Source organism: Lethenteron reissneri, chromosome 33 (assembly GCF_015708825.2).
Source record: "Lethenteron reissneri isolate LAM-NWPU_2019-01 chromosome 33, ASM1570882v1, whole genome shotgun sequence".
Classification (NCBI taxonomy): domain Eukaryota; kingdom Metazoa; phylum Chordata; class Hyperoartia; order Petromyzontiformes; family Petromyzontidae; genus Lethenteron; species Lethenteron reissneri.
Genome location: NC_083811.1, coordinates 13,898,031 through 13,923,483, shown reverse-complemented (window position 1 = coordinate 13,923,483; position 25,453 = coordinate 13,898,031). Strand labels below are relative to the sequence as shown.

The 25,453-nt window shown below is 43.9% G+C and overlaps 1 protein-coding gene across 1 annotated transcript in view; it reads left to right on the top strand.

Moving 5' to 3' along the window:
- Window positions 1-25,453, top strand: part of LOC133350365 (leucine-rich repeat-containing G-protein coupled receptor 5-like) — a 141,774-nt gene that overhangs the window by 83,553 nt on the left and 32,768 nt on the right. The window contains 2 exon segments of the mRNA XM_061564671.1: window positions 2,422-2,637; window positions 18,358-18,429. Of these exon segments, the coding sequence (XP_061420655.1) occupies window positions 2,422-2,637; window positions 18,358-18,429 (288 nt within the window).

The following is a 25,453-nucleotide window of genomic DNA, read 5'->3' as shown; positions in this document are numbered from 1 at the left end:
AGCAACCAAAAACTCTAAAAGTCTAAACCAGTGGTTCTTAACTTTTACTGCACCTTGCAGCCCTTTGGTTCTCAATCGTAAAAAAAAATGTATCATGTTAATAAGTACATAGGGGTTTGATGAAACAAAGTAGTTGTACTTACGTGCCCGTGCTTAATTTGTGTTTTCAATTATTTACCTTCTAAAAAAATCTGACCACGCCTCGGACCCCCAGAAAGGGCATCTTACACCCCCAGGTGGTGCGTGCACCCCAGGTTAAGAACTACTGCTCTAAACGAACGGGGAGAACATGCACACTCAAAAGATACATGTGTAGTGTTTTAAAGGACGGACTTCTAAACTTCTTTATGGCACACACTGTTTATTATCTTAACACACAGTCTCCTGACCCTGCACAGCTCACACTCACTCTTCGTTCCTATTCTCCGAAGGTGCAGCCTTCGGACTTGCTGTCTATCTAATCTTCCCGCTAGCCTAGCGTCCTCCGGCTGGGACCTAGGGGAGGCACACTGACCCGTCGCTGGCCCGGCGGGTCCCCGACCTCTGGTCGCTCAGGACCTTCGCCCTCACAAGGGCGGGAAGGCTGGGAGCCAGGGCCCTATCCAGGATCTATCTCCCCTGACCACTGGTTACACTGAGCCCCAGCCCTGACAAGGGCTGGAAGGCTTGGTCCAGGGTCCTAGCTGTCTTCAGCTGACTTGGGTCTTCGTGTAGCAGAACTAACCAAGAGCTCTCAGCGCTCCAGCTTTTATACCTGTTCGTGGCCGGGTTGACCAATCCCCGGCTACCTCGTGGACCCCTCCGATTGGTCCTTCCCAATCTGGCGTTTGGATCCTACCTCACCCCATTTGACCCTAACTGTTTGATTGAGCGGGAAAACCTTGTTTACTAACTGCTCTCTCACAGCTTGCGAACAGCGAGTAGTTATCACCACTACACATGCATCAGGGTCGGGATCGAACCCACGACCGCATGTATACCAGGCGAGGAAGTTAACATCTCGCCACCATGGTGCCCAATCATACTCGGGCTACTGGGATTGTAGCGCTACGCTGTTACAAATACACACACAGTCCCAAAAAAATGTAACAAGCTTATATATTTTATAAACCGTCGTTATGTGGGTGGCGGACGGTAGGCGCATTCTCTCAAAGAATGTGAGCTCGTGTGGTAGATATGCCAAAGGTTAATGCTGAGTAAGATTGGAGGCCGAAACGCTTCATTACTATTCAAGGCAGTCGGGGCCAGTGGGATCCCCAGATGCATAAAACCATTGGATGTGGATGTCAGTGTGGAGACGTTTAAAACCGAACGACAACATCCTACGGAATTTCTGATAACATGGATTATTTTCCAAATGTCTCAGACTTTTTACGAGATGTCAGAATGCATTAACTCGGGAAATTCCTACAGGTAGCTGACTTATCGGAGAGAAGCATGCTGCGCCAGCCCTCAAAAGCCGGTTTCAGCGTGCCTGATTTCAATGTAATACACGTCAGCGTGATCCGTATTACACGTATACTGAACGCACAGAGCTCACTGCACTGAATGTGTGGGTGGCAGCTCACGGCACATTAATGTCAGTGATATCATGTGCTAGCCCAACGTAAGGCTGCCTCATGTTAATGCGCTGGCTTAGTTAAGGCTCACATCTGAATGTCGCCACTGTGAGCACATGTATGTATGTTTAACTTCTATCCCACCGTACGTAGCCAATTATACTAATTGGCGGTAGAGAGGAAGAACAACAAGTTTGCCACAAAAAGCAGTTAGAAAAAAAAGTTATGTTTCAATCTAAATTTAAAAGTGCATAGCTCCAGTGGATTCCTAATATCGGAAGGAAGAGCGTTCCGGACAGCCACAGAAGCACATCCGAATACGTGCGATGCAGTGACCGCCTTTGTTCGACGGCTAGCTAAAAGCCGCTGCGAGGATGACCGGAGTTCACGTGATGGTTTATGTTCCTTGACGAGATCAGCAAGGTATTGTGGTTCATTTATGGCAAGCACCATGCTTGCTACCAGGTTTGACTCTGAGGAGAAAACATTTGCACAGACACTTCATTTAATTCACTTAATGCATTTCCATTGGTTGCCAATTATAACATTGTGAACATTGAATTCCATATTATCAATCAAACTATGAGCTCCTGATATAGGAGAAGGTGTTCACGGGCACATTTGGCAAATTTACTCGAAAATGTACCTGGTTGAGTAAAACCACATCACAACATCGTCACCTACTGCAAAACTACTGCAGACTATGCTCATCCGTGAAAGATAGCACCTTCAATGGTGGCAACCTTTTCGCTATTTGGAATGGCACGGAAGATGCCAAAATTCGCAAACGATTAGAGTCGATCGTGAACGGAATCCCACGCCCCCTTCCCCCGTTTGACCTGGGATCGCCTTCCTCCTTCAGACGCCTGGACGCCAACCACCTGACGCGCTTGCCGGCGGGCAGCCTGCGCGGCGTGGCCGGCCTGCGCCACCTGTGGCTGGACGACAACGCGCTGACGGAGGTGCCCGTGGGCCCGCTCAACGAGCTGCCAGCCCTTCAGGCCCTCACGCTCGCCCTCAACCGCATCGCGCACATCCCCAACGGCGCCTTCCGCAACCTCTCCGGCCTCGTCGTGCTGTGAGTGGCGTCGCGTTGGTTCGCTCGCTCGCTCGCTCGCGCACACGGACGGCGACCGCACTCTTGCCAGCGGGCCCGTAGGTGTGAGTTTGTCTTCTCCCGCGTTGCCGTGAGACAGGTTAGTTTTACGCCAACCGATGCTATGTCGTCGCAGTGATAATTCTGCTCAGTACGAGAGGAACCACAGGCTCAGGCATTTGGCGCGTGCCCTCGGCTGAGAAGGCAAGGGTGCGACGCTAGCACGGTTGGCTACATGTGGTGCAAAAGAAGTTCAACATATATACATCGATCGTTTCAATGGCGAAAGCTTCCCAGGTTGTGTAATGTATGTATGCATGTTGAACTTCTTTTGCACCGTACGTAGCCAACCGTACCATCTCATTGGCTCGTATTCAAAGCTTTTGCTTCAGTCGTTCCTCTCATGGTGTGAGGGTACAGGTGCAGCCCTGAAAGTGCTCGCTCATGCCACTGCTGTCAGAAGGATCTTCACGAGGAAGAGGTTAATTTTCCCCGACATCTTCAGAATCAGAATATGTATTTACATTGGAGGAATCCTATGAGCTATGAAGCTATTTTTCACAAATGTCTTGGAGGAGGTGGGAATACCCACCCTTTACCCCACCATATGCAACCTGCAGATCGATTGTGGTGCACTCTTGTATACTGTTGGGTGGACAGAGGCTGGCGTGGGGGGGGGGGTTAAGTTAAACAGCTAAATATGTTACGATTGTTGCTAGAGCTTTGTTTATGGGCATCAAGTCGGTTACTCGTGTTTTACAATTTATTTCCACGTGGTTGTTGGTCATACAAAGCAAAAAAAGCAAAAAACATGTTAACAACTGTAGTTTATTATTACTTTTTCCCATCTGTACGTATATTGGATTATGTGTTCACATTTTCCTTATTTTTTGAATTGCTTGTTAATAGTAATTTTTGTTTATTAGAAACGATTTGGCAGCTGTTTTTGTCCAAATTTCAGTTCAAATCGCCATTCCGCAAAAGTTGCATACTCGTTCACACGCAGTTATATTTTCCCACTATAAAACACAAATTCCTGAAACATGAAGTTAATGTAATTATACGCCACACATATTGATATTTATAATGCTAGTATTTATTCGTCATGGTGGCCTCAGAGTTGTTTCTGCACAATAAAATAAACAAGCGCTCGGAGTAAATACAGCAAATGAACGTAAAAAATGTATCTTGAAGCGTCACACTCACGCTGCTTTGAGTGCAGCAGTGATGCACGTAAACGAATCAACGCAGGTAACTGAATTCCTCTTCAGCCAGGACGTCGTGTTTTGGACTCCACTCGGTGATCGCGTCCAAATCTAAACATTTCACTGCCGTTGCTCTCCAACGTAATAAAATATTTTAGTTTTAGTGGTGCATAATATAACGTTCAGTCTTATATAGCAGCGTTCATGCAAATTGCATCTCAGACTTGCTGAGCAACCACAGACAAGTTGGAAGATAGCCCGAGCTTTGCAGTCCTTAAAATATATTCAGCCAATTAATGGTTTATGTCACCATAATAGCTTCATTTAAATGTAATTACAGTAAGCTTTTTTTTATTATATTCTTGAATAAGCAACACTTTTGCTTATTTAAGTGTGAGCAAATGCTGCGATCGAGGTTTGATACGAGATGTCTGATATTAAAACAACAACATAAACCATTTCCATGAACATCTATTTTTCCCATTATGGCGCCTCCAATGCCATAACTTGTCCTAAACTTGAAGAGGACGTGTAAACAACACAAACGCACATTCCCTGAATTTACCACTTTCACTCTATGTGCGTCTAGTAATGGCATTAAACTTGATTGAACGGCTGAACATGATTTCGTCAGGGTCAAATGTGAAAACAAACACTGTCTCCAAATGTGAGCAGACAGACACATTTCTACAGATCTATGGCAGGTAATTAATATCAACGAAAAAGATCAACATCGGCCTGATATACGTTCCAGGGGAACTCGAAAAGATGCCCTTTGAGGCTTACCTTCAATTATTCAAACACATGAAACCATCCCGTTCAATAAGTCATAAACTAATCCAATCATTTTAACCATCCTCCCTGGGGCTGTAAAAGTCGTATATGGCCTTAAGCGACGCCGCTGTGGTGGAATGAAAGCGTGCCCGAATCCTGGAAAATGCATAAATACGCGTGTGCTTGATAGTCATCTGTCACTTGTGCATTTACACACTTCTCTCGAGCTTTGGATCGAGAATTAATGAGGCCGGTTGGAAATCGCAGTGCTCCATGTGGTGGAGTATTTTTTTTTTCATTGCCTGCTTGTGAATTGGGACAGTGTTTGATTTGTCGCAGCAAGCCGGGAAGGCTGGAGGACGACAAAGAAGAATATAACAGCAGGACGAGAGGGGCTCCTAAAACCGCTGCAGCAAAACTGATAAGATTTGCATCAATGCAATTTAGTCCAGTTTATTTATCTACTTCAATTCTCCTGCAACCTCCTAAGTGGCGATAAAATTGTATTAAACTTCATGTCTATTGAAATCCACGCGATATATATTCTGCGCACATAACGGATACACATATATGCGGCATGGTTCTAAACGTGCAGACTTTACGTGTGCATGCGTTACATGCTCGCTCAATACACATGTAGTGGGTTCTACGGAGGCACATAAAAAACGACATCATATGCACAAACGTAGTGTACATTTCTACACACTTAAATACTGAAAACATGTAAGTTAAAAAGAGACCAAACATTTAGACACTTGACAATTCTAATTCACATGCAAGCTGTGTGTATAAACAAACCAGTGGACTACAAACATTCAGAGTGACTGCTTGCTCGCGAATGAGCAATGCGACATCCTCGCAGCGGCTTTTGGCGAGCCATCGAACAGAGACGGCCACGACATCGCGCGCGTTCAGATGCGCTTCCGGTATTGGGAAGCCACTGGAGCTATGCACTTTTAAATCATCTAGATTGGCAAACTAATTTCTTTAGCACCGCTCTTCATGTTTCGTTTGTTGTCCTCTCTCCTTACCTCTAATTAGCACGGTTAGCTATGTACGATTCCGAAGAAGTTTGACACATACAGACAGTACTCATCTTCACTGATGCCTCGAGTCAGAGCTGAACATTCAACATTCCCATGGAAAGGACCGTACGGCAACAACTTCTGTATTCCCTCAATAGACTATTCATTTATCGACCCATGAAAGATTAAGGCAGCCGAGTAAATATATTTAATCACAAATCCACGCATCTGGAAAATCCCATGATAGAGAAAGGTTCAGCCCAGCAATCCTTGCTCACGCCACTGATGGCAAAAGGCCCTCCAAACGGTCGAGCATTGAATACAATTGTGTGATGTGTATATTTTATGCTTTTCTTGTTGAGCAAAAAAAATACTTTAGGACGTATTTTCTAAATTTGTTTACCTTAATAAGCATTATCCAGTATTTAAAAACATAGGATTAGCACAGCACCATTGCAGGACCACGATTAGTTGATGCTCTCAAGTGCAGTTCTGGACCCTAATCAAGAGCATTTGCTCTGATGTAACTGCTTTAAATTTCGCTCCACACATGCGGCCAATATAGCAATGGCAAGAAAGCCTTTAGTGCAGCAGCTCCAATGTAGTATGAAGCATCTGCTCTTCTTGATTGAACATGTATTACATATATTTTAGTTTGGCTACAGTTTGGTTTGGCTACACGGTGTGGAGGTTGGGCATGTTGCTCTCTGGGTCCAGATTTTGCTGTCGTCTAATCCCTCAGACTTTTCACTCATGATGATGTTATGAGGGTGGACGCTTTATTCACGTTTGTGCAGATTTTTTCACTCTTTCAGCGACTGAATGTGACCCGATGTTTATCCGTGCTCATAGCTACCCAAATATATCATGGGGCTACGTGAAAAAACGTTTACTTTCAAGCATTCTGAACAAATCCCTGGCTTAATATCGCCCTGTCATTTTGAATAAATAATGCACAACATGTGAATAGGCTGCACTAACTGATGTTGTTTTGAGACCTAAACATTGGACTCAGAAATTATTGTTATTGGGTTTAAGACATGGCCAAGATATAGGCAACCAGTGCCAGGCCTCTCCATCTGCCTGTGCAAGCCATAATAGCAGCCATGTACTTACCATGGAAAGCCGCAATGCCTCAATGACTCTTTAGACTTTTAAGGAGGGCCCTGCATTTAAATTGTTAGCCAATTCTGTTTTGAGTATTTTTCATTTTGTGGATGGAAAATCGAGTGCATGTAAAATACCCGTAGATTGTATTCTTATTAAAGGGATTTGTCATACTTTATAGCTACTTCTTGGTTCTTTCGGTAAAGTCACGTAGTAGAGAAGTAATAAAATAATAAAAATAAAACATAAGAAAATAATTATCACGACGTTTCGGCCACAACGCAAGCAGCCGTCCTCAGGTGAAGAACAGGTCTGTCGATAAGACAGACTCTGTCTTATTTTATTATGTTTTATTTTTATTATTTTATTACTTCCCTACTACGTGACTTTACCGAAAGAACCAAGAAGATGAATCCCTGCAGTCAGGAAAGCTTTAAATCGAAATTTATAGCTACTATTAGGTATCTATTCAAATGCCAATTTGAAAATCCGGTCATCAGAATTTTGTTTATACTTAATTCTCATCAGGCCCTGTGGTGTTAAAGTGCAGTATCTCACTCTGATCCACTATCTGTCTAGCCTATCTATGTATGTGCTATGAAGAAGGGCCACTGTGCGAAACATTACCTGTTATATACTTTGTTTTATATTCTATTTTATGTCAGCAGGAATCTCGACGAATGTGTTGATTTTTTCATATCCATGAGGCAGTGACGCTCAAAATTCTGCACACATGGTTCAAAAACCAACTCACCACCGGGCATTGCTCAGCCATCAAGATGGGAGTCTCACACGTGATGAGCTTCGAGTAATCGTAGGCGTCTATGCACGCATCTACCCACTCATAATGTAGAAGTGAACTGCAGAAAGCTGACTGGTGAGATTCGTTTAAGTGGAGGAACATTGTGGTTAAGCTCATAACATACAATTTATCTTGTCAGCATGCAAGGGTAGACAAAAATGCCACTGCATTAGCAGTTGCATGAGCAATGTTTGCATGGCTGACTTGTATTCTTTAAATGTTACTAGAATGCCATTGCTTTCTTAGCCTGAATGCTAATTCTTCAAAATAGCCTGAGGGCACTGGGAACCGAAAATCCATCTTCCGGACCATTAACTCTCTCCTCTTCAAATGCAGCCACCGCAATTATGCCAACAAGTGATAGGATTGCACGTTTGCCTCTTGTTGCCTTACTCTTTTATCAAAGCATAAAAAAGTAACTCAGGCTTAGCAATGGTAAACAACGAATTTATCTGAGTTTATTTTTATATACATAGTGATTACTACACCATAAAGTGCATAGGCTCTCTTGCAGAGGTCGCAACCGGGTACCCGATACCCGTACCCTACCCGATACCTGGCTACCCGTACCCGGCCGGGTACGGGTACGGGTACCCGTTTGCGACCCTGGTGCGGCCGGGTACGGGTACAGGTAGACCGTGAGTCACTGATGAGTAACTGTTTGTCACTCATTTCCCAACGTCTTGTCTCTTCTCACAATTCAAGTTCCTAGAATCAACCCACCCGCGCCTGCAACATGGCTTCATCCCAGAGGTCGCAATCAGGTACCCGATACCCGTACCCTACCCGTACCCGGCCGGGTACGGGTAGGGTACGGGTACGGCCGGGTACGGGTACCCGTTTGCGACCTCTGCTCTCTTGTCATCGTTTTAGTTAAGCTACCTGTACACGTTTTAATGTGATAGTAATATTACATAGTGTTTGAAATTTTTGCACTGTAAACACCAACTCATGCGCTTCATACTGCTGGCAAATTATAATTGCAACTATCATCAAAACGTATCTCAATGGAGTCACTGTGCATAGTAAGGTAATTATCCCAGAGGCATGAAAGGAATTACCATTCCTCACTACTTTCGTTTCTCAGTCTGCTTGTCTTGGTGAGGGTCACGGCGGCAGCATGTTGAGTAGGGCAGTCCAAACCTCCCTTTCCTTGGCGACAGACTATCTCTTCCTGGGGAGTTCCCAGGCATTCCCAGGCATTCCCAGGCCAGCTGAGCAACATAGTCCTGCCAGTGTGTCCTGGGCCAGCCCCGGGGTTTTCGCCCAGTGGGACATGCGGCCCGATAGAGTTCCAAAGGAATCTATGAGGGGGCATCCTTACCAGGTGCCCGAACCACCTCAACTGGCTCCTCTCGATCCAGAGGAGCAGCAGCTCGATTCTGCGGCTCTCCCGGATTACCGAGCTCCTCACCCGATCACGGAGAGTGAGCCCGGCAACCCTGCGGGGAAACTTCATTTCGGGCCCTTGTACCCGCGATCCCATCCTTTCATTCATTACTCAAAGCTCATGGCCATAGGTGAGGCTGGGAATGTAGATCGACCTGTAAACCGAGAGCTTTGTTTGAGAACTGAGCTCCCGCTTTACTACCACGGAATGGTACGGCACCCACAACACTGCGCACGCCGCACCGATCTGCCAACTAATCTCCCGCTCCCACTTACCATCACTCGTGAAAGATGCCTCGAAGTACATAAACTCCTCCACTAAGGGCAGCTGTATCGCCCTCACCTGGAGAGAACAATCCACGATCTGCCGGGAGTGAACCATGACCTCAGATCCTCATCCCAGCGACTTCACACTCGGCATCAAACCGTTCAAGTGCATGCTGGAGATCAGACTGATGAGGCACAGAGGATAACGTCACCTGCAAAAATAAGTGACACCACCTCCATGCCCTCTTCCTAGATACTGTCCATACCTAGGCTGCGCCTTGAAACTCTGTCCATGAAAATCACAAACACGAGTGGAGACAAGACGCACCCTTGGCGGAGTTCAACACCCACAGTGAACGACTTTGATTTAACACCAATAATACGAACACAGCTCTCACTCCAGGAATCGAGGGACCAGATAGCGCACAAAAGTGGCACCGGTACATCATACTCCAGCAGCACCTCCCACAAGACATTGTGAGGAACAGGGTCATATGCTTTATCCACGTCTACAAAGCAGAGGTAGACTGGAGAAGCATACTCCCATGACCCCTCCAATATCTGTCAGAGAGAAAAGAGCTGGTCCATTGTTCCATGCCCATTATGGAAACCACATTGTTCCTCCTGAATCAGAGCCTCCTCTCCAGCACTCTGGCATCGGCTTTACCTGGAATCGCTGAGGAGTGTGATTCCTCGATTGTTGGCGCACACCCTCTGGTCCCCTTTTTAAAAAATTGGAACCACGACCACAGTTTGCCAATCCAGAAGTACTGTACCGACCTTCCATGCAACATTGAAGCAGAAAATTAACTACGACACTCCTACACTGTCCAGCGCTTTCAGCAACTCTGGGCGAATCTCGTCCACTCCAGCAGCTTGTCCGCTATGAAGGCCCTCAACCGCCTTAGCAACTTCAGCAGCTGTGATGTATCTAACCCCCCCCCCCCCCCCAGCTATTTCCAGGGCTGCCTCCTGAGATGAGGGCATGTCCACCGGGTTGAGGAGCTCCTCCAAGTGTTCCTTCCACCTCTCGACTGTCTCCTTAGTTGAGGTCAATATTACGCCACTCTTACTGAAAACAGCATTGGGCCTCTTAAAACCACTACAACTAATCTGATAAGCTTTGCATCAATGCCATTTAGTCCAGTTTATTTATATACAGTACTTCAATTATCCTGCACCCTCCTAAGCGGTGATAATATTTAATTGAACTTCATTGCTATTGAAATCCACACTATATATTCTGCTCACATAATGGATACATATATATGTGACATGGTTATAAACACGCAGACCCCTCCTAAGGCGTCGGATGGTTTGCCAGAGCATCTTTGAGGCTGCCCGGTAGTCCCTCTTCATGAACTCTCTAAACTCCTCCCATGCCCGGACTTTTACTTCAGTGACTGCTGCAGCTGCTGCCCACTTGGTAAGCCGGTACCGCTTAAATCGAGTCAGGTGGCCTTTTTCCGAGCATTGCTCGGAAAGCCTCTTTTTTTAGCTGTCTACCGACTCCATAGTCTTACTATAGTCTTACTATGGAGTAGTAATTAGCCTGCACCCACCTACAGCACTCTGTTGACCACTACCCCCACCGTCTCCAAAAAGGACTAATACTCTGAACTGCTTTGTACGTGCATAAGCACAGACAACAGTTAGAGTTTTACTTTTTGAGACCTGAAGTCTCATTGAGGCGACCTTCTCATCTACTGCAAAAAACTCCAACTGAACAGCACCTATCCAGGAGCTTGTGAGTATCCCCAAACCTGCCCAGGGCCTCTCACCAGGGGTTACTCCGGAATAGGAGAGAGACCATCCCCGATCGAGAAGTTTGGTTCCAGCACCAATGTTGTGTGTGGAGGTGACACGGACTATATCTAGTCGGTACCTTTCCAGCTCCTCCACCAGCTCTGGCTCCTTCCCCCCCGGTGACGTGACATTCTACGTCCCAATAGCTCGTGTCCATCGCCAAGGTCCAGTTCATCTGAGACCATCCCTCTCCCTGCCATACTGACATCGCACACCCACCTCGCACCCTTTGCCCTGCGGATGGTGGGCCCACAGGACGGTGCCACGTAGCCATTTCGGGCTGGGCCCGACCGGTTACGTGGGTTACCCGAGCAACAGGCAGTTGCTGGCGAACACCACCCCCAGGCCTGGCTCCAGGGGTATCCCTTGTCCGGGCAAGGTTCTCAGATTTTTGTATTTATTAACCATTCATGAGGGCCTTTTTACCGTTATTTGTCTGGAATCACCTCCCTCAGACCTGTTCCCCAAGGGCGACCCTACCAGCAGTACAGGACTCCAGTTGACATAGCTCTGAGGGTCATTGGAACCACACAAACCCCTCCACCACGATAATGCTACAATGTATTGGTGGGGCATTCCTCACTACGGATTCTGCTATTGTAACTTTGATTACTCTTGACTGTTGCTGATATTTACTTCGCAGCGTGTGCCTACAACGCACAGCTGAATGTGACACGAGTATGGTGAGCACTTTGAGAATCATCTTTCCAATGACGAGGAATCTCTTAACACCAGTATTTAAATCACATAGCATTGAATAGGACTAGGCCTTAAATGCTTCCATGCAAATAATTAAGCAACCTAGGTAATAAGTAAATAGATACACCTCTGTGTACATTATATTATTAATAACATTGACATGCACCGACATCAGCTGCTCTCTACTTTTCACTTCAAGAAGGTCTCCCCGTGTAGACACAACTTCCTCTCATTCAGCACGGCCGTATTTATGACTTCATTCCCTCATCTTACTCACAAAATGTACCACGGCGGCAATGCCTTCCATTGTGTTTCCCTTGTAGGCAGCCACTGATTCAGAATGTTGGTTACAACACTTGTCACATTTTGATTACATAGCACACCCAGGTACATTGGCTAGTTTAGTTCACACAATGGTACTATTCATGATGAATGCCTCAAATATGTTTCTTGTTCTTTTTTGTGAAATCTTGTGCAATGCAGTATTGCTGACCGACTCCCACTAATAAATAATACATAATCTGTGCCCTCCAGCATCCATCCAACCGCACAAACCTCCACTCAACTTGGTCCCCAATACATCTTGATGTCTGACGTTAGATTCCTTGAGCTTATTTAGCAATCTAAGTTGTGTTGGTGAAAATCACCCGTTTTATTAATTCACTCACCGTCAATGTTACTGTTTGATATGGAGCAAGTCTCTGTTGTTCAAAATCACATCAGCCTCTTATTTATTTAAGAAAAAAATAATCAAATTATTTTGCAGAGTTTCAAGTTCATCAAGATATTGTGGTGGATTATACGAATTTGGATGAAAAAATAGGCTTCACTGTACAGCATTAGCGATAAACGGCATGGGTTTATTCAGTCTGTTTTCCAGCCAAAAATTTCCCTAAGGGTTGGCTCAACTGCAGGTTTAACAAGTTATTCACTTATTGAATCTATGGCAGCTTCTCTCCAAGAGAGTAGAATACGTACATAAATACAATGGAACCACTGTGACATAGGGGCTAGCATACTGGACTCACAAGCCAGAAGGACAAGGAGCTTAACACATTGATTAAGGTCTTTTGGGGGAGTTTGTGGGTAGTTTGGATTACATTTCCTTGCAGATGGCATGGATCGAGATGTTCTAAGGCTAAGTCACGCTTTACTTTACGACAAGCGATCCATATACTGCTCGTAAAGCTATTCAAATCTGGGTAGGAAAAGATAACTCCTGAAAAAATATATAAATTTTAAATTCATTGATCAATGTAACCAGCAAGGAAAAGTACAAAAAAACGGAGGTGCTTTCATGAGTGATCACTGTGCAGTCACTATGTGCAGAGAAGTCCTTGTTTACATGCGCCACAGTGGTGAGATATTAACTCCCTCACCTGGTATGCAGGACGTCGTCGGTTCGATGCCGACTCTGACGCCTGTATATTTGGAATTTACATATCTCTCTCCCCGTGGTCGCGTGGATTTTTCTCTCCGGGTCTGCCGGTTTTTCCCTCCACATTTGTGATAGCCAGGTCGCTTCTGAAAGAAAGCACCCACGGCAGCAGCCATGATGTACAATCGTGATCCCCAGACAGCCGCCAGACGCTGCAGAAACGTCGACAACAAGCACGTCCCCAATAATATCGGTGGCACTGGGGAAGCCACCTGCCAGTCGTCAGCTTGGTTGTCGAGAGCAAGGTGACATGTTTCAATGCGTGCCATTTGAAAACAAAGAGTTTGTTCCAGGAAATTCATTCTCGAGTTGTAATGTGACGGTCACGTTTAATATATTGCCTAGCAGCTATGCTTAGGAAGGTAAAAATATATAAATTGCCCACCCAACGAGCACCATCAGGAATAACATTAAAGTATAATTTTGTTTGTCTGGGAAAACCACAGCATGGATTACTTGAGCTTGGTGCAAGTCATTATAATTCAGATAAATGGAGCTCTGAAGATGACACCTGTAATAACCTGCTGTCTCTGACCCAAGACAGGATGTCATCACGAAGTGCAACTTCATATCGCTTGCTGTGAGAGAGCCCCAGGCAAAGCTATGATGTCAGATGCACCCTGCAAACACTGGGACATATAATGAGCCCGAGTTCATCATACTTATCGGCCAATGATCACCATGCCTCTGTGGCAACAACACTGATCACTAAATCCAGCAAACCTCGCCACATGAAGGCTGCTTGATCTGCTATTGAGTGAGCCAGATCAGTATTTTTTTTGTCAAAAAGCTGCAGGTAGTGTTACTTTCTGCAGAGATTACAAATGTAAACATGTTTTTATGTATACAGGGTAGCACACGTAGGGTTATGATCATCCTTATTTTAACAAATCGCAGAATTGCCTTCTTTATTGTACGTAAAATGAATTGAACTCGTTCGTCTGGAGACAATTTCCATTCCAGTTTTAAATGTCATTTGAAAAGGAAGAAGAATAAAAAATAGATAATAATAATGATAAGAGATCAAATATGAACTTAAAGAATAACCAATTAAAATGTTTTAATGCCAGTGTTAAAATACATGTAATAACCCTATGTGCCCGGACTTTGGGACCACTCTGTATATATGTGTATTAACACGATTAGAGCCCGTTGACAGCAAAAAGTATATTTTTCAAAGGATACAAGAGGCACGCCATCTGGTGTAAAGTGTAGTGTGTAACACAATTGTTAATAATAATAATCGGTCATCATGCGCTTACTTGTGCCATTGCCCAAATATCTAAATTTTAATTCCCGAGTCTCCATAAAACAAGGGAACCACTGTGAGTGTTCATCTGTTTACATGAGGACTTATGATTGTATAACTGCATGTGTCGAGCAGGTCATTCAAACAAACTTAATGAAAAGTTTAATAACAAACATTTGAACAACGAATTTTTTACCTAACGTGTTTTATTTTTAAGTTCACATGTTGTACAGGGGTATTTAAATTTTTTTTTATTTTCATTGGCTTAAACGTTGTGTTTTTTTCTTTAAGTCGGCCAAAAAGTCTCAATAATATGCGTGCACGTTGTCTTGCCCTGGCAAATACGGAACAGGGTTTTGTTTTTTCCATAATAAGGCTCTCGCCCACTGCTCAGCATGAATCTCTTATGCTCACCACGCAATCATCTCGCACGCACTCGCCATCCCCACATCACCATTGACTCCTAGCCATCTGAGAGCGCATTCCTTACCCTCACGCCTCTGTCCCTGCGATAGTTCTCCTGTGATGTCTGGAAGCTATTGTGTCTTTTTGTTCAAGTGCAGACAAGCACATGCTTCATTTTGTATTTGTTTTTAGGCATGACGCCGTATCCCAACAGTGTGCCAGCACTGTTATGTGTCTGAGTGGGAAGCACACTATGAGCATTACACATCATTCCTGAATATTAACACAACACAAATGCATGTCATCGAGAACCTTTGAAGGCATCGTGAACCTGTCTGTCTAAAATGTTACACCCCGAGGAAATAAAAATGCTGCAGGTTTCGGAATATGATCAGTTTTAAATGTCAGCAGACCTTTGTGGAAGGGACGGCCCATTTTTTTTTTGTAAATGGCCGAAGGTTAACTGACACCATTTGTAAATGGATGGTAATCAGCTTGGAGTGACTTTGAATAGGCTCGCAATTGCCATTCACGTCTGACCTGTATAAAAAATGTACACCAATTTTGACTCAATATTCTGTCAAGACCTAGTTAATAGTGCATTCATTCTACACAATTAAGTAACGTGTTACCCTGTCCTTTTATTATTTTGATGGAAAGTCATCATTCCCCCATCATCCCAGTGGGCTTAAGTAGCCACCAGCAAGGTCCACGGTTGTGCATACAGCCCCATCTGCGTTCTGACCGTCGGCAAATATGCACGTTAATCAAATTTCTTGATAAACACCCCGCCCAACCTGAGTTTGGTGAATACATGTGAATTCACACGCATGTATGCTTGTATGTTTGTATGTTGAACTTATTTCGCACCATACGTAGACAACCATGCTCATTGGAGGAGCACGGGAAGGACAAAATACAAGAAACATGTCGCCTCTGCGTACACAGACGTGGTGGTGAGATGTTAACTACCTGGCCTGGTATACAGGAGGTGGTGGGTTCGATCCCAATCCCGACCCCGACGCCTGCATATATATGTAGTGTGCATGTCTCTCCCTGTGGTAGCGTGAATTGTTGTCTGGGTCCTTTCGGATTTTCCCTCCACATTTAGAAACACGCGCTTAGAGTAATTGGCTGCTATAAATTTCCGCAGGGCAAGCCACTTCGTTGAGCTGTCATTTTTGGCCAGCTCGCTTCTCAAAGAGAGCTCTACAGCTCAGTTGGCCTTACCTGGTAAAAATAAAAATAAAAGCTTTAGTTTATAGTTTTAGAAACTCCCCCTGCCCTTCCCCCACCATTGTGACCCACGATTACTGCAATCTTCTGCCTCCAGTCAACATATCTCACTCGTCGAGGCAATGGCTGGTGTGTGTCATACGTGACATAATTGTAGGGGTGGTATTTTTTGAATGGATATTGCGAAGCTTTTAAGACACTTCATTTAACCTCTTCAAATGCCTTTACTGACATGCCAATAGACATTATAAATGCATTTATAACTCGCATTATGTTTACAGCTTGGTCAGCACATGGGGGAAGGGTGGAGGGTTATTTCGAGGACACGTGTCAAGGGGCAGAGTGAACTGCTAATGTGGTACGCTTTGTTGAGATTTCTCACAAATGTGAAATTGTAAATACATCTGCGTTCCATGTTCTGTCTTTAAAAAACGTTGGTGATCATGGCCATTCTTCCATTTAGCTCCATCTATGATATCACTCAAGAAACTTAGCATTAGTTCAACATACGTACATACATTAGATGGTTGCATCCAATTGTTTCGAGTTGCTTTTGTAACTTAATGTGCTGCCTTCCCCACCTTCTTTTGCCGATAATTTTCCCATTCAACACATAATATTCAGTCTCTTGTTCTGTCATCACGTCCAAGAAGTATAGCTCACCTTTTCCCCATGTTTATGAACGGTGAATACTTATTCACGTGTACTGAAGTTCCTTTTAGCTAAATGGGATAGCATATGATGGCACAGGACAGGGCAGCATGGCGAAGGTTGACAAGGGCAGCGTGGAAGAAGAAGGATATCATATGATGATACCCTAACGCGAGTGAAATAAATATTGTGTCTACACTATGGGGACCTCATTTGCCAGTAAAAATATGATAATTGGTTCTTTACCCTTCTATCTGGCAACAAAACTGACACCTTTTTGCAAGGAGTCATGTTTGCATAGACCGCAATACCTGCAGTCATAATACAAACAAAAGAACATAACTCTGATAATGTGCACTGTCCTTGAAGTTGATTGGTCCACACCCAAGACAGCTTTCCTTAGAGCCTAGTCTCATATGGGTTGGACCAGATGACGCCTTTTGGCGTATTATGACTGCAGGTATTGCGGTCTATGCAAACATGACTCCTTGCAAAAAGGTGTCAGTTTTGTTGCCAGATAGAAGGGTAAAGAACCAATTATCATAAATATTGTGTTTCCCAAAATGAGTGGCTATTATTATATTGGGGAAAACCATTTATTACAAATGTTCTAGAGCCCATCAAAACAGTTCACGTAATCCGATTGTCATGTTAGAGGAAATGGATACATTGTTGCTTTTTAACTTACTTCGTTTTTCTACCCCCTGACCTTTTTACCCAGCATGCCACTGAATTGGCTTCGGGTAAAAATGAAACCATCCGACGACAATAATTCTCAGTTTGCCCCGCACTGTAACAATATTTCATGCCTGTAACCTCTCATAAGTACATACTTGGCGAGTTGAGCGAGTGTTTGGAACGATGGCAGATCTGTGTCACTGGCATTTCCATTGCCGTGATGTCAGAAGAGATGGGTGCTTATTAAATGCACACTTTGGCCAGTCCACGCTGCTGGCCCACTGAATTGTCTCAATGCGAGCGCTCTCGTGGCAGCGGCCCTGATTGTGATTGCGTTTGAGGCCCCCCCTCCTTTTACCAGCTTGGAAGCATCTCCTACCCCCCTCCCCTTCATCTGTCTCAAAGCAAACCCCTAGGTCTGCAGTATTTCTCTCAAATGCTACGTTGCGCACGTTATCGCCGCACGTAAACAGAACAGTAGGGAGAATTCATTCGTCTTCATCGTGCTTGGGAAAGTCGAGCGTGATTAATATTACGCATTTCTTTTTTTGATGAATTTCAAGGGGCTCGGCGCAGCCTCCAGTGTTTTTGCCGAAACTCGGCGCTCGCGCAGTGGAAGGTAGGCGGCGTTGACATCGCGCGCCACCTCTGCCCTCCTGCCTGCCGTGGGAGGAGGACCCTTCGCGGCAGATTAAAAGCAACAACAACAAAAGGGGGGCTAATAAATGAAAAGGCATGAACTAACGGGGGATTTGTCGCTCGTTTAATAGGTCAGAGGGAGACAAAGTTTCTCGCGTACCCTGGCCGATCGCCGTGGTGCAGGCCTGCGTCACAGTGGGGGGTGCGGTGGTTGAGGGGGGAGGCTGAGAAGGGTGAGCTGGGAGGTTAGGAACTCTGCTTCATTTGTCAGGCTAATGTGGAGCTGTTTGCTAACCAGTGCTCCCCCTGTGCCCTCCCACCCCTTACTCCAGGCACCTGCACAATAACCAGATCCAGAGCCTTGGTGATCGCTGCTTCAATGGCCTGCACAACCTTGAGACTCTGTGAGTGCGCTTTATAATTAACTTTTTGATCGTATACACCCCGTATTTCTTGGTAATGACGCGGCGCTTAAATGCCAAGAGCCTGTTATATTCCAGGGCATCATTCTGCCTGATACTACTCTCAGGCCTGGGCTTCTTCACCATGTTGTAACACAAGTATGCCGTAACCCAAGGACAATGGTACGGCTGCTGCGCTCAGTACTTGACATTTGGACAGCATTTACTCATATATTATGCCACCATACGACCCTATGCCCATCCAGGTATGAGGCTATTAGTTCAGCCAGCGAATGAGTGTGTGCTCTAAAGTCATACTGTGAGTCGAATACATCTGGAACATAACACCAGTGATTTAACTTACCCTGCAGATGGCATTCATAATGGAATCTGAACCGTGGCATACTTTGGAGACATTTAACAAAGGGGCACACAAAGGACGTTGCACTTGCTTTTGTATGGAGCCGTCGACTCTGCCTTGATTTAACTCCTTTCAATCCTTGACAAGTTTAACGGCCGATGGCAATATTCATTATTGCGCTATTAAAATTAATGCACAGCCAATGTAACAGCAACCGATTCAACGAGGAAACGTGATCATTTTAAATCGGGCCAGTAAGTAATTCTAAGAAGGAGTTGGCGATTGTCAACAGTAAGATACGTATACAGTCTTCCCTGTTATTGTCCTTCCCCCGCACCTCCGATAAGCACGGTAGACTACATTTGGTGTGATACAAGTTCAATATATGTACGTTATTCAAGGACTTGCTACGCGCGATTTTCGCTTCCTGGGAATCGCATCTGGTACCTCTACACGACTGCATCGAGATAGTGAGATAAACTGATGAGATAAAGTGATGAGATAATTGTCATGTATTTCATCGTTTATTAATGTATTTATCGAAGTAAATTTTGGAGCCCAATTGTCATTATCTGCAAAATGCGCTATTCTCGAGCATCGCCGGAACATATCCCTCGCGAATAGCGAGGTACTACTCAATGTCGAAATATGGGGCTTATGATAATGTAGAAATTTTGTTTTAAAACGTGGCACACACGTGCAACTTGTTTTTGGTTTAGGTGTCACGCCCATCACGATGCTCACGGTAACATTTGAAACGTTTCACACCCGACTTGAGCGGCTACAGCAATTCCCGTCCAGAGATGACACCGCGAGGTCAGATGCAAGAGCTCAAAGTGAATTCAAAACTGGTTGTGTGAATACACACGGCATCTTGGATCATTCGGCTTTGAGTCATATTCCTATACAGAGCAGCGGTTCCAGATTATTTGAATTCATGTGACTGCTTCTCAAAACACGGCACGCAGAAGGTGCATATCAGAGCTCGGGAAAGAGGGGGGGGGAATAGTAGTGTAGCGGTTCTGTCAGTTTCCACCATGGAAGTGGAAGCGGACAGAACTCTAACATTTCTGGATATTCTGCTCGAACGGGGTAGAAATGGTCAAATAACACACAGTGTTTACTGGAAGAAAACGCATACTGACGCCTATCTGAATGCAGAGTCACACCATCACCCCGCACAGAAATCTTCTCTTATCAAGACGCTCATTCATTGAGCTAAGAAAATGTCAGATGGTGACAATCTGAGAAGTGAAATTCAACATGTTAAAGAAGCGCTGCAAAGGAATCGTTAAAATGATACACAAATCAACAGAGCATTAAATACCAAAACCAAATCAAATAACAAGAGCATTGAAACTGCCCAAGTAATTAAAACAATCAAAATACCGTACATTGCGAGAGTAACTGATAAACTAGCCAGATGTTTGGAAAAACAAAACATCCGAGTCAGATTTGACACGGTACATAAAATACTAAATTTTATATCTGGTACAAAAGATGTATTACCGAAGCTATCAACAGAAGATGTGTACAGGATTAACTGCACGTGTGGCAAATGCTATGTTGGGCAAACAGGACGAATGATCAGCACGAGACTAAAATAACATCAGAGAAATATTAAATTCTCCCAAATACAACTGTCAGCAGTAGCAGAACACGCGTGCCAACAAGGACACTCAATTGATTTCCATAATGTTGAAATTTTGTGCAAAACTATCTACTACTGGCCAAGACTAATTAGAGAATCTATCGGAATTCAAATAAATCAAAAAAACTTTAACCGTTCGGATAGCTACGGTCTTAGTGCTGCGTGGAAGCTAATCATCAAATAATACATGAATTAAATGCATGCCTACAAAGGTCAGCGTACTTCAATAGGGATTACCGTTGGTAGGGCTATTTTAATAAACACAATAGACAGGAAGGACAAGTTCAAAGGGCTCGCATAATGCACATGCATCATGTACATTGCCTCAGTAATCCCCCCCCTCCCTACATTGTGCAAGAGCGCAGAAGGGTTGTCAACACATCTACACCTCTATATAAGGAACTAAACAGTAAGACTTCTCCACAAATCTGGCTGTTGCCTGATGAAGCTAGTTGTAAGTACTGGCGAAACGTCGTACTCAGTTCGTAAATGTTGTGGCTTGGCTCTCCAACACACCGGTGTGCTATACTAGTGACGAATTGGCATGTTCTGTTTACGTGACAACTCTTACTAGTTGGCAGTGTCGGGTGGTGGGGGGTTTTAACGACACATTTATATTTCGATTTAAAGCTTTCGTGACTGCAGGGATTCATCTTCTTGGTTCTTTCGGTAAAGTCACGTAGAAGGGAAATAATAAAATAATAAAAATAAAACAATAAAATAATTCTCACGACGTTTCGGCCACAACGCAAGCAGCCGTCCTCAGGTGGAGAGCAGGTCTGTCGAGAAGACAGAGTCTGACTGACAAGCCCCAGGCTTGGAGCGACTATTTAAGCTGGGATGGAGGGGCGAAGAGCTTAAATAGTCGCTCCAAGCCTGGGGCTTGTCATTCAGACTCTGTCTTCTCGACAGACCTGCTCTCCACCTGAGGACGGCTGCTTGCGTTGTGGCCGAAATGTCGTGAGAATTATTTTATTATGTTTAATTTTTATTATTGTATTATTTCCATTCTACGTGACTTTATCGAAAGAACCAAGAAGATGAATCCCTGCAGTCACGAAAGCTTTAAATCGAAATCTAGCGAAACATCGTACACAAAACCCTTAAAATATTGCCCGCTTTTCAACAATTCTGGTTTTTAATTTTAAAAAATCACTTGGAATTTTTGTCCAATTGACAACTTGATTCGATTGGCTCTGTCGGGTGCTGGAAGGTTCTCGTGAAAATGTTTCATCATGCCTACACAATGTAAACCAAAATAAGCCAATTATTAATTTCGCAACCACTTTGTCCTCATTCCAGGACGATATGCAGATGTTTGTTGTGCCGAACTCAAATGCTCTAATATACACGCCTTTGAAATTCCACTTTTGACACAATTAGCAATTATTTCAGAGAAAACAACGCATATATATTTTAAGGTAGGACATAAAATCGTACATTCTTAAGTCTAATACTTGGCATGTAAATCGAATGTTTCCCTACATCTGTTTCACATTATAGCGTTTAAATGTTTAGGTTTTCACAGTCTTGCTCGAATTAAAACGACCAATGGGTGTGTTTCCATGAAAATGACAGGTAACTTTCGATATGAGATTGTTATAAGCCACTTAAACAATTATTCGACGAAAAAATATCATACAAACAAAAGACAGCTGGCTTAGTATGCACATGGAGGATGACATGACAGTTCCACAATGCCATGCTGTACATAGTTTGACATTAAAAGTAATCAACTATCAGCATTTAAAGTGTTTATCACTTCTGTTCTCTCCGTGGTCGCGTGGATTTTATCTGGGTCCGCTGGTTTTTCCCTCCACATTTAGACTCAACATGGCTGCGATACGTTTTCTACGTGATAAGCCACTTCGTGGAGCTATCATTTGTGGCCAGGTCGCTTCTGACAAAGAGCTACATAGCTCTGTGGGCCTTACTTGGTAAAATTAAAAAAAACGCTTGAAATAGTTTAATATTTATTTAGTTGATTTGCTTACTTCGCTCACATAGTTAAGATGGACAAATGGATTTTTTTCTCAACCTTCTTATTTTTGGCAACATCACCGGGACAAGGACTAGAGAGGATGTGTGAGAGAGAAAAAAATGGCCCAGCAACATCAAAGAAGATTGGTCTGGAACTGGGACTTGCACTCCCAGAAGCAGACGGGGCTTTCGCCAGACAACAGCTGGAATGTGGCCACGAGTAGGCTGCCAGCACATGCCGACCCTGTCGGTGTCACCTAGGCATAGAGTCGTGTACACCGAAAGTACACATGTTGTTCTATTTCAGTTTTAGTGAATAATTTATATTCCGATTGTCTTAGAGTACAACACGATTGCAGCTTCAGAATACCGTACCGTAAAAATGTCAGTAAAATTGCGTTGGTTGAAATGGCGTTACACTGCAGCGTATTTACTTAATATTCTTTGGGTCTTTCGTATTTACTAAATTCAAAAGGAACACGCAAATGAACAGGAGACAGAATCAGAATCTGTATTCATCTGATGAGCTCTGAAGGAATCTGATGAGCTATGAAGCTCTTTTTCATAGGTGTCAGAAAGTTACAACAGCAAGAAATAATACAAGAGCAAGACGGAGATATATTTAACATATGGAAGTACAAATTGCGATCGTACAGCAATTCCTGCATATTTTTCAAGACCAAATTCAAGCGTGTGCAAGGCAACAAAACAACGACAATCCAAGACCACACCAGGTCTATCTCAGTCGCTGTGGCTCTGAAGGCACACAACTCCCCATCGCGGACACATCACTCCTCCAGATGAGGTTGTGTCACGTGCACTGAATGAAAACTTCTTTAAGATGCGCAAAACAGTGGTCAATTTGCTTCACATCTCATATCGCAGTTCAGGGATGTGCCCGGCTGTTACCTGTGCTCCCAAAAGGTCCAGAGTGGATATCCCCTTGAGCCTCATCCTCGGCGCGGCGAATGAACGGCCAGGTCCTACGCTGCGCCGTGAGCTGGCAACACGAAAGGGACAAAGGGCATGGGGATAATGTGAGAAGGAACCCCTTGTTTTTAAGAGGGGACCAACTTCTTGTGACAGATATTGAAGAATGGGTATAGTCTGCGTATCTGTTACTTGTATTCTCCATTACTGAAGGACCCATTTCAAACAAACAGGATCATTGCCAATCAACATCATTTAATCATAATCAACGATTTTTGGGTTTAGATCGCGTTTATTTATAAATGTGTCGTAACCCTCCACCACCCGACACGGCCAATCAGTAAAAATGTGTCACGTTGATGAGTTAATGAGTTAATGATGACGTCACCCTGCTGCTGCTCTATATAAGAACGGGAGACACAGGAGAGCCTCACCATTCTGGCGAATTGCCCGATGATGCTGGTTGCAATTACCAGCGAAACGTCGTACTCAAATTGTAAATGTTGTTGCTTCAACACACCGGTGGGCTAAAGCAGTGAACTATTTGTCTTTGTCAACGTGACACATTTTTACTGATTGGCCGTGTCGGGTGGTGGAGGGTTACGACACATTTATAAATAAACGCGATCTAAACCCAAAAGTCGTTGATTATGAATAACATTGGTCGCGAAAGCCTACGTGTTAAACTAACATCATTTAAACCATCATGCAAACTCTGATCATACTCGCAGTGGCTTTTGGCGAGCCATTGAACAAAGGCAGTCACTGCATCGCGTGCTTTCAGATGCGCTTCTGCGGCTGTCTGGAATGCTCTTCTGTCTAATATTAGGAAGCCACTGAAGCTATGCACTTTTCAATCTAGATTGAAAACTGATTTCTATAGACCTGCTTTTTGTCTTTAGCTTTTTATCCTTCCCCTGCACCTCCGATTAGCACGGTTGGCTACGTATGGTATGAAAGTAGTTCAATATACATGCATACATCTGGCAGTTCAACAGCATTGGTTGAAGCAAGTCAGACCCTGCTGATGAGCCATTGCATGTTGAAACTAGCCAAGAGTTGTATTGTGTTGAGCCAATTATGCTGAATTTATGCATTCCCAAGAGACCCAGTGGCTGATGGGATGTACAAAAATATATTCTTACTATTCACGTGGAGGGACAGATCTGCAAGGAATATTATCCGCTTACTTTGATACTTATGGAGAACCGAATTGCACATATTTGTAAATTTGAATAAGGTGTTAGACAGGTTTCAATTATCGGTCATGCGTTTTGCAGGAAGACACAACATTTGGACATTTTGTAATGACTAATTTTCCTGCTGTGAGATTGTTCAAGTTTACTGCTGTTAAATTTCGATTTAAAGCTTTCGTGACTGCAGGGATTCATCTTCTTGGTTCTTTCGGTAAAGTCACGTAGAAGGGAAGTAATAAAATAATAAAAATAAAACATAATAAAATAATTCTCACGACGTTTCGGCCACAACGCAAGCAGCCGTCCTCAGGTGAAACCAGGTCTGTCGAGGCGACAGCGTCTGAATGAAACAGCACACGTGCTTGGAGCATATATATAAGCTGGGTTGGAAGGGGGGGGGGGGAAAGGGCGCCTTGACAAAAGCATTTGCATATCAAGAAGAATGCAGGTATGTGATTAGTACTACTTGTGTCCGTGCATTATGCAGGATTAGCAGCATCCAAGGGAGGGGATATGGGAAATGCAAGTATGTGATTAGTGCTACTTTGCCCGTGCATGATGCAGGATTAGCAGCATCACAGGGAGGGGATAGGGGTAGCATTAATAAAGGGAAGAAGTGTTAATAGTATGTAGCTGCAGTAGTATAAACTACATAGTATCATCATTATACTAAATATACTCTACAATAAGCTGAGTTACTAACAGTAAGTAATACTATACAATTCTACGTCGTAAAAAATATACTGCTGTTATCGAGTTGAAGGTTTGTTTCTTATAACCTAGATTGAAAATATGATGCTAAAGAACCTGTGATAAAATTCACAAGCATAGATAGTGTAACAAATAAACTATTGTACATTGGTACTCATATACATGCCGCAATTACCCCTTGAAATGTATATGTTTATG